At 35.2% G+C, this 9,287-nt stretch overlaps 1 protein-coding gene across 2 annotated transcripts; it reads right to left on the bottom strand.

The window, feature by feature from the left end:
• Positions 1-319: 319 nt before the first annotated feature.
• Positions 320-4,655, bottom strand: LOC148850483 (uncharacterized). 2 transcript variants are annotated; one of them, XR_016098983.1, is made up of 10 exons: positions 4,382-4,655; positions 4,206-4,284; positions 3,997-4,076; positions 3,803-3,869; positions 2,993-3,064; positions 2,388-2,594; positions 2,110-2,293; positions 1,548-1,659; positions 1,134-1,282; positions 320-1,024 (listed from the first exon to the last, which is right to left on the bottom strand). XR_016098983.1 is itself a non-coding variant. In XM_088943543.1 (8 exons), the coding sequence occupies exons 1-8, from the start codon at positions 4,455-4,457 to the stop codon at positions 1,654-1,656; spliced, it is 771 nt and encodes a 256-aa protein (XP_088799669.1). In that variant the 5' UTR covers positions 4,458-4,655; the 3' UTR covers positions 1,377-1,653. The 2 variants fall into 2 exon arrangements, 1 of the variants encoding a protein (XP_088799669.1); XM_088943543.1 differs by lacking the exons at positions 320-1,024; positions 1,134-1,282 and having other exon boundaries at positions 1,377-1,659.
• Between the last annotated feature and the right edge of the window lie 4,632 nt (positions 4,656-9,287).

Genomic DNA, 9,287 nt, shown 5'->3' on the forward strand with positions numbered 1-9,287 from the left:
GCATCGAAGAGCAAAAAAATGAAAAATTTGGTTTCTATGCCTCAAATCTATCATGAAAAAAGATGACAGCAGTAACTGGGATGGCCATCGAAGAGATTAATAGTAATATAGTCGTGTGCTGTGAAACCTCTAAAGAGAGTTATATAACCTGATATCTTTACTGTTAGGGGTAACCATGACAGCAACTTCAGTATAGACGTTTGCAGAATGGGATCGGAATGAAAGTATTAGGAGCAAGTTTATCGTATGGGTTGAGACCTGAACAATGTGCAGATCTTCCACTTAAAGAGGACCTAATGTGAAATTAACAATAGACATATATCATCAACAAAAATAATAAATAATGCTAGAACAGAGTAACCTGCAGTAGTAAGAACACAGAGCTAATTATGTGCCACTAACAGCCAGTCTCTGTGAACCATGTTCAATAGTTTGACAAGGTTGAGATTAATAACAATTTTATAACAATGGAAGCTCCAACCGATCTGCTGCATGAAATGGATTTAGGAATAACAGCAGAAGCAGATCTATTGGAGCAGACTTCAACTCAGCAACCAAACCAAGCATCACTCAGCACCAAAATCAGTTGCACCAAATTCGACCCGACCCCAGCAACTATTAAGGACAGCAACAGCCAACCTTACATGGACCTCAGCTACCACCTCACAGGTACAGCCACAACTTGATGTGCTATCACATCCCAGTAAATGATGCAATGAATACTTGCAACCACTTCACAGCTACAGCCACGATTCAATGTGCCATCATATCTTGGTACATGATGCAACATAAGTCATCACCCTAAGTGGAAGCCTAGCACCCTCAACAAAATAAGCAATCATATATCTTCTACCCCGTCTCAACCTCGTCAGGATGGAAGGGTCAGCTCAGCATTACTAAGTCACGTCTTAAGTACCAGCAACAGTGTAATTGAACATCAGGTCCAGCCCACTGGCAGCATCAGCTACAAGTAAAGACACATGTCCCGACCATCTTTTTCAGGCCTCACAGCTACAATTATTTTCTTCAGGGCCCAAATTTTACAGCCATTGAAGACCAGAGCACGGTCAGGTTAAAAGTCAAATTCCTTTTGGATGCAAGACGAATCATAAGAGATGAAATATAAACCTTACCTATCATGCGATCATCAGAGTAAATTACTTAAAAATTTTAGGTGGTGGCATCAAAACGAACATCATCCATCTAGGAAGTATAAAGAGCATCAACAGCTACTACATCACCATCCGCCAATCAGCCACAAAAACTCTTTTCACGATCATAACTATAAAATCCCAGTATACGATTCATCACAGGTCAGAATTCCCACCAAGGCATTAACAGAACCCACAAATGCAATTTATGGCACACACATAATATGACTAAAATACTAGTCAAAGATACTTATAAACAGTATAAAATCTATTGCAAGTATTGGAGATTTTCCAGCTTACAAACTACACTGTCCATAGAGTACTCAACAACCCCACAGAATGGAAGGATGCATTAAGTTCAATAGAAAATAGTTAACAAGAAGATGCATTCAGTACTTTTTATCAGACCATGCAAAGTCCACAAAGATCTGCTGCTGTAGAAATATGATCACACAAGACGCCTTCAGCCAGTAGCAACTCATTACATGTAATGCCCCTCTGTTTATTCCTGCAAAACGTAAGGAAATGTTAAAATTAGTAGTATTTATTTACTAGTTCCACTCAAAATGAAACCAAGAGGAATAGTTAACTGCATTTCACAATTTACAACATAAGATTACAATTCAAATCTTATAACTGAATCCCTACCCAAAAAGAAAGTTTTACAATTACAATTAAATTCATGATCTTATGACTAATCAAGACAAATGAAACTTGGATCAATAGTTAAGACCCATGAAAGGATCATCTTTTCCTTCAAATTTTTACAGGCCTTTTATGTTACATACTATCAACTTGTTTGGTTAGTTAAAACAATATAAAACCCTTATCAGCTTATTTCCCATCCTATATAATCTAAAAAAACATCATTCCTTCAAATTCTATTCAATACAGCCTTCTTTACCATTTACATAACATTTAGAACTTTCAGAACAATGAAAGTAGTAAAATGGCTTACCTCAGCATCTGAGTTTCGTGGTGATGGACTTCGAGAACCAACACGTTGACCTCGCGGAGAAACACTTCCAGGAGATGGGAATCGTTCATCGCGGCTGCGTCTCTCAGTACTTTCATCCCTGGAAGGTGTCCTGCGTGGACTTGGGCTCCTCCGAGGACTTGGACTACGCCGAACAGGTGAAGCACTACAGCATGAAGTGGGATATCCTCAAAAAAAACTAGTAAAAGTAACTGAAAAGGAAAACAAGATAATGACAAGGAACACAACAAATAAAATACCTTTCAAATGATCGGCTGCGGCTTCTATGTTCATCATCATATCTACCTCGGCCACGCCCTCTGTGATAATCTGGGCTTCCACTACGGCTCTTGCTTCGACGGCGATAATCTCTCTCCTTCCCACGATACCTGTCCCTATCATAACGACCCCTACTTCTACTACGGCTTCTCCTTCTGTAGTCCCTATCTCGATAATCATCCCGGTACCTAAATATGATTATCATCAGTCCCAGAACACAGTGGAAGCACTGAGATTCTAAGCTACACTAAGCAATGCCAATGACTAGCTTGAGTTAAGTTAATCATCTGAATGATGTTTCCAACCATAACATGCTCCAACTACAAATTTAACAATCAAGACAGCCATTCATGTAGAACAACATATAATGGGAATAGATAAATTGTGCTTGAAGGCGTAGCACTTGAAGAGCAGAATGGATGACAGAATGATTCACATGGCAAAAGCCTAACAGAACAAACAGATCTCTGTTGAATTCATAAATACAACAAATTGTGCATCAAATAGAAGTTGCATTAACCAAAGTGACCAAAATTATTATCAACATACTCATAATGTTGAATGTTGGTGGAACAATAAATCTTACCTTGGACGTGGGCTACGGCTTCTTGACCTGCCTCTTGTCTTTGGAAATATTTCAATTATCCTTCCTTTATGACTGGGAAAAAGAAAAAGAAATCAACGTTTAGAAAAACAATTGCTGGATAGAAAACCATATAATGCTGCGGGGTATTAACCATCTAAAACCAGGCATTAAGACAAGGTCATACACATGACCAGTAAAATACATGAGAATTAAAAAATGGCCACCTAGGACAGACTCACAAAAGAAAGAGAATGCAACTATATTTATTAAGGGGTTCACTATCATACTGGATTAACTTGTAACCAACAACAGGTATCGATAAAGTCGTAACCAATCAGGTGGTTGCTTGTCAAATTCATCGAGGGTATCAAATTAACCGGGGGCGGTTGATAAAAGTCCTTCTGGTATGATGTCTTTCCCGCAGCGTAGATTTTTCTATTTATTAAAATCCATTTGTCCAAATTACGATGCATGTGTTGAATTTATTAAAAACTTCCAAGGGTTAGACTATGATACCGGAAAAACTTGTAAACAATCAACCTGTATTATGAAGCCGGAAGCATAGATGTTTCCAACTTCCAAATACAAAAATAACCATGTTCAGGACGTGGCCGTTGCATACAAAACAGGTTATGACCAAACCAAACGCATCAATCGAAAATTTATGTAAGGGGAGAACAAAGTCTTCCCAAAAGAAAGAAAGTTGCAATAGGTATGATACCGCTTACCCTACCACCCCACCAATAAATCGCTCTCATCACTTCGAATGGAACATTAGAGATTAAATACAAAAAAAAAATGATAACTTACATGGGTTCGGCATTTGGACCATATTTCGCAAATTGAACCATGATTTCCCGACCATCGACCGTCCTTCCTAACAACATTAAGGCAAAAATATAGAACATAAAAAATCAACAAAAGAACCAGCCAACTAATCAATGAATATAAAGTTCATCAAACAACAACTATACATAATGGGAGATGGGAAGAGCAACAATCACCATCGAGTTTTTCCACCGCCTTCTGCGCCTCATCCGCATACTTGTACCGAACAAACGCAAAGCCACGTGAATCTCCAGTCCTATTGCATAAAAAAAAGACATTTTCATCACAAAGATGGGAGGAAAAACCGAACTTCCATAAAACCCATTTAAACGAGATGGAAAAAATTGACCCTCAGCTAAAACATTCAATAAAAAAGACGCAATACCTTCGGTCTCTAGGTATGAATATGTCTACAACCTTTCCGTATTTGTCGAAAAGAGGAAACAGATCATCTGCAGTGGTTCCTGTGGAGAAAAAGAACGAGCAATGTATTAAAAATACAGAATTTATCTTGAAAAAAAAAAAAGGATTCAATAATCGAAAGAAGGATGAGATCCTTACGGAATGTAATGTTGAGAACGAGAAGAGAATAGGTGTCTCTGATATCCGGAGGACCAGATCTCCCAAAGTGAGACATTGTTCTGGTTTCTGAGCTAGCGAGCGATTAGGGTTCTTAGGTTAGGGTTTGAGGTGGAGAATCCTACACGCGGAAGGAAGCCTTTCTATCGAATATATAGACGGAGCGAAGGAACTTGTCGGATAAGCATGCCCCCGGCTTTGGGTAAAATTACAAAACTACCCATCCTATTTTTGCTCCATTGCTCGAAGATACAACAATTCTTTAGTTTAATGGACCTAATTAATGGTCACATACATGAGCTAGGTAGATTCCGAAAACCCTTAAACCAGACCTGTCAAAAAAAAAAAAAAAGGTAAAATACAAAAACCTTTTATTTTAATAAATACCTCTTCTGAACTTTTGAAAAAAATAACAAAAACCTCCCTTTCGTTACTATCCTAAACGAAAAACATTAGATTGATGTACTAATTTTTTTTCCAAATATCTATTCTACCATTTTATAAATTATTTTACATACAAAATTACTGAAATAATCCCATTTTAACTCAACAAAAAAATATATTTCAGTAATTTTGTATATAAAATTACTAAAATGATTGTTAAAAGAGGTTTTTATTGAGTTAAAATGTGATTATTTCAATAAATTTGTATATAAAATAATTTATAAAATGGTACAATAAGTATTTGGAAAAAAATGGTGCATCAATCTAACGTTTTCTATTCGAGACAGACTCGAGGTTTTTGTTGAGTTTCTCAAAAGTTCATGAGAGATATTTGTTAAAATGAAAATATAAGGGAGATTTTTATAATTGCCAAAAACTTTAGAGGAAGTTTTTGTATTTTACCCAACAAAACCCTAAACTACAGGGGTGTGTCATCTTACTAATAGAGGGAGAGAGGTTGATCATCGGTACTTGGTACGTTTGATGGTGTGTGAGATTTGGAAAAAGGAGATTGAGAGTGAAAATCACTTTTTGATTTGCCCAACCCCCATTTCTCATTCAAGAATGGGATAAAAAAGAATCCCTCCATCAGCTTGATTCATTAGAGTGAAAAAAAAAAAGATTCTTTGAATGAGAATTCTAGTCGAGTTCATTCTTGTGATGTTCTTCTTTAAAAAACGAACATGTGTAACAAGAACCACACGTGACAGTAAGGGTACATGTAATTGCAAACATCTTTGACCTAAACCCTCGTTCTCTTCACATTTTGCCTTGCATATTCTTGCAAGTTAAAACAACTCTCTCCAACACCGTCAACATCATCTTCCTTATACTCAATCTCACGGAATATTTCAACCAGATTTGTTTTTTCCATATCATCTTCTTCATACAACATCTTATTGCAAGTTGCAACGATTCTCTCCGTCATTTTTTTTTCTTTTCTTCTCAATTTGAGAATCCTTCCAATAGTTCTTTCTCCACTGGTCATCTCTAGCATTGTCATCACTCTACCAACTCACATGTATGGAATTCTTGATCCCAATAAATTTTATTGTTGGTGCATTGGCTATTACAAATGCATCCACTAAATGATAAATTAATTATTTAATTCTCTATATTTTGTTATATAGTGATCCCAAAAAAATGATTGTTTCTTAGAAATGGTGATGTTGTAGTTAGGACGACAATGTAGCAGTTAAAGACTTTTTTAGTTTAAGTCATTGCATTGTGTCCAATAGTCTGTTATTTTTTTTATTTTTTGGGGTACCGGATCTTGTAATCTATCTTAACATGTATGGAAAATATGACAAATAACATGTTAACCTAAGACTGTGCCAAATAGGACTATAGTGCCAAACAGGACTACAGTGATTCTCGTGATAAAAATTCTCATTCCCCATCATTTTTTGGATAAAATACAAAAACTTCCCCTAAAGTTTATGACAATTATAAAAACATATCCTATAGTTTCATTTTAACAAAAACCTCCCTTAAACTTTTAAAGAATTTGACAAAAATCGCCATTCCCTTAGTGATCATGACAGAAAATGTTAAGCTGATGCATAAATCTTTTCCAAATATCAATTTTACCCTTTTGTAAAATAGCTCGTGTTCAAGGTGTCCAAACACAAAAAAATTGCCACGTCAGCCATCATGAGTTATGCATGAATTTCGCAACTTAAGTATCCAACTCACATTTTAGAAGCAGCTTTCTTCTCCTCTTCTTTGGTTCTTAGAAATCTCTTGCTTATACAAAAACTTTGAAAGCATTTTGTTATTCTTGCCGGCTTCGTTACATTTATGATTGCGTCTTCCTATAACTCAAAAGATATTCCTATAACTCTTTCACTTGCAAAGCTGAGACTATTGTATTGGTTCGTAGCTAGAACTATAAGTTAGCTTCAATTAATAACCAGATTCGTATGCAAATTTGTATCAATAACCATTTTTACTTGTTAGTGATTCAGATCTTCACAACAATGTTGCTATTTCGAGCTTTCCTGACCATGTCATGCTAGTACCCTTGGGAATTTGGTGAATTATGAATGTCGCATGTGGACTGAGGCTCGAGCTTTTCCTTCCCATCATATTTAATTAATGCATAATTATTTATCTTAATTCTCTTATTATTTCGTAATACCTTATCTGCCATTGCATTGAATTTCGTGCTAAACAAATTACATACATAAATGGCAATATTCTTTTAGTTTATTCATTCTCCATACCCTTTCTTTTTCCTTAAGGCTATGTTTGGTTTGAATGAAAATGTAGGAAAAGGTAAGGAAACTTATACAAGATTTGTAAAGGTTTCCTTACATTTCCCTTTCCCTACTTTTTCCTTCAAATCAAACATGGCCTAAGTAAATTTATCTGTCAAATAACTTATGCTCTCATTCACTGATTTCACCATTAGATCTCTATTCCATTTTCATTTCCACTCCTATTAGCACTTTTTAGTAAAATAAAGGTTTCCTTGGTTCTCTTCCATTATCTTCGTTTTACGTCAATCCAAATTTGTTCTTACGATCAGTCTTTTTTTTTCCCTTAATTGTCATCATAAGAAAAAGTGCAGAAAGAAAACTCCATTTCACCAACAATAATCATTTCTTTCATTCAATTATTAAGGTGTTGTTCTTCTTCTTCTTTTTTTTTTCTTTAGTCTATGTTTGGTTTAAAGGAAAGAAAAGGAAAAGGTAGGGAAACATTTACAATCATTTTGCTTTATTTAAAACCATTAGGAAGACATGTGTAACTATAAACAATAAAAAAAAGGGGGAAAAAGGGAGAAACCTATATAATAAAGTGGTAGAAATATTGCATATTTAAGGAAGGTGAAATGGGAGGTTTGGAGTGACGAGGAGGGTCTATAATTTACGAAACCTCCTGTTGCCATCCCTATTATTGTTGTTGTTTTTGGCTGCATTCGCTATTCTTGTAATTCATTTATATTTTTATTGGCTAATATAGGGACCAAGGGGGGGGGGGGGGGCGGGGACTATGAAGGAGAGTAAAACACATGGATATTTTATCTTTTTATTTTTATTTGCTACATTTTTTAGTTTAATATGCCTAGGGATGGCAATTTTCCCTATCTCTATTGGGTACCACTTGCCTTGGCTGGGATGGGGACAAGGGTGGGGATTAATAGAGATATTCAATCGGGAATGAGGATGGGAAGGGGAGTGAAGTCCCCTCCCTACCCCAATCCCAAATAGGGGTGTCAACAGTATTCGAAAATCCGATTTTCAATTTGATATTCAATTTAGTTGAATTGAATTCAAATAATTCGATTATAATAAATTATCGAATTTGAATACCTTATGTGTATACCATTTTAATTATTGAATCGAATTCAGAGTTGAGTTGGTTCGATTTGATAAATATCCAATTCGTGTGTGTGTGTGGTGATATGAAAGAACTATGATGATTTTCGATAAAATCATTTTTTAATATTATTATATTATATGAAAAGTACTATATCATAAGTAATGATGATTCTTTGAAAAATAACACTTATATTTTACTACTATTTATAATAATAATAAAAAAATCTGTTGATCCGATATCTCTCTTTATTTTTTTCACAAAGAAATCTTTTTCACAGCCTTATTTCATTTTGCTTGATTTAAAACCATCGGGAGGACATGTGTCACTATAAACAATAAAAAGAAAGGGGAAAAAAAGGGATAAACCTATATAATAAAATGGTAGAAATATAAGGTGAGTTGGAAGGTTTGGAGTGACGATGAGAGTCTACAATTTACAAAACCTCCTGTTGCCACCCCTATTATTGTTGTTATTTTTTGTTGCATTCTCTTTGCTTGTAATTCATATATACTTTTATTGGCTAATCTAGAGACCAAGCTTTTGGACAAGAGGGGGGGGGGGTGAATATTCAAGTTCATGACAATACTTCATATTTAGTGGAAAGAAGGAGAGGAAAATACATGGATGTTTTACCCTTTATTTTTATTTGCTACGTTTTTTAGTTTACTATGCTTATTGGGTACCACCTGCCTTGGCTGGGACGGGATAAGGGTGGGGATTAATAGGGATATTCAATTGGGAATGAGGATGGGGAGGGGAGTGAATTCCCCTCCCTACCCCAATCCCAAATAGGGGTGTCAACAGTATTTGAAAATCCGATTTTCAATTCGAGATTCAACTTAATCGAATTAAATTAAAATAGTTCGATTATAATAAATGATCGAATTCGAATACCTTATGTATACCGTTTAAATTATTGAATCGAATTCGGAGTTGAGGTGGTTCAATTCGATAAATATCCGATTCGTGTGTGTATATGTGATAGTGATATGAAAGAACTAAGATGATTTTCGATAAAATCATTTTTTAATATTATTATATAATAAAAAAGTAATGAAAAGTACTATATCATAAATAATGATGATTCTTTGAAAAATAACGCTCATATTTTACTACT

This window comes from Nelumbo lutea, chromosome 5 (genome assembly GCF_056320005.1).
Source record: "Nelumbo lutea isolate HS-2025 chromosome 5, American lotus-T2T, whole genome shotgun sequence".
NCBI lineage: Eukaryota > Viridiplantae > Streptophyta > Magnoliopsida > Proteales > Nelumbonaceae > Nelumbo > Nelumbo lutea.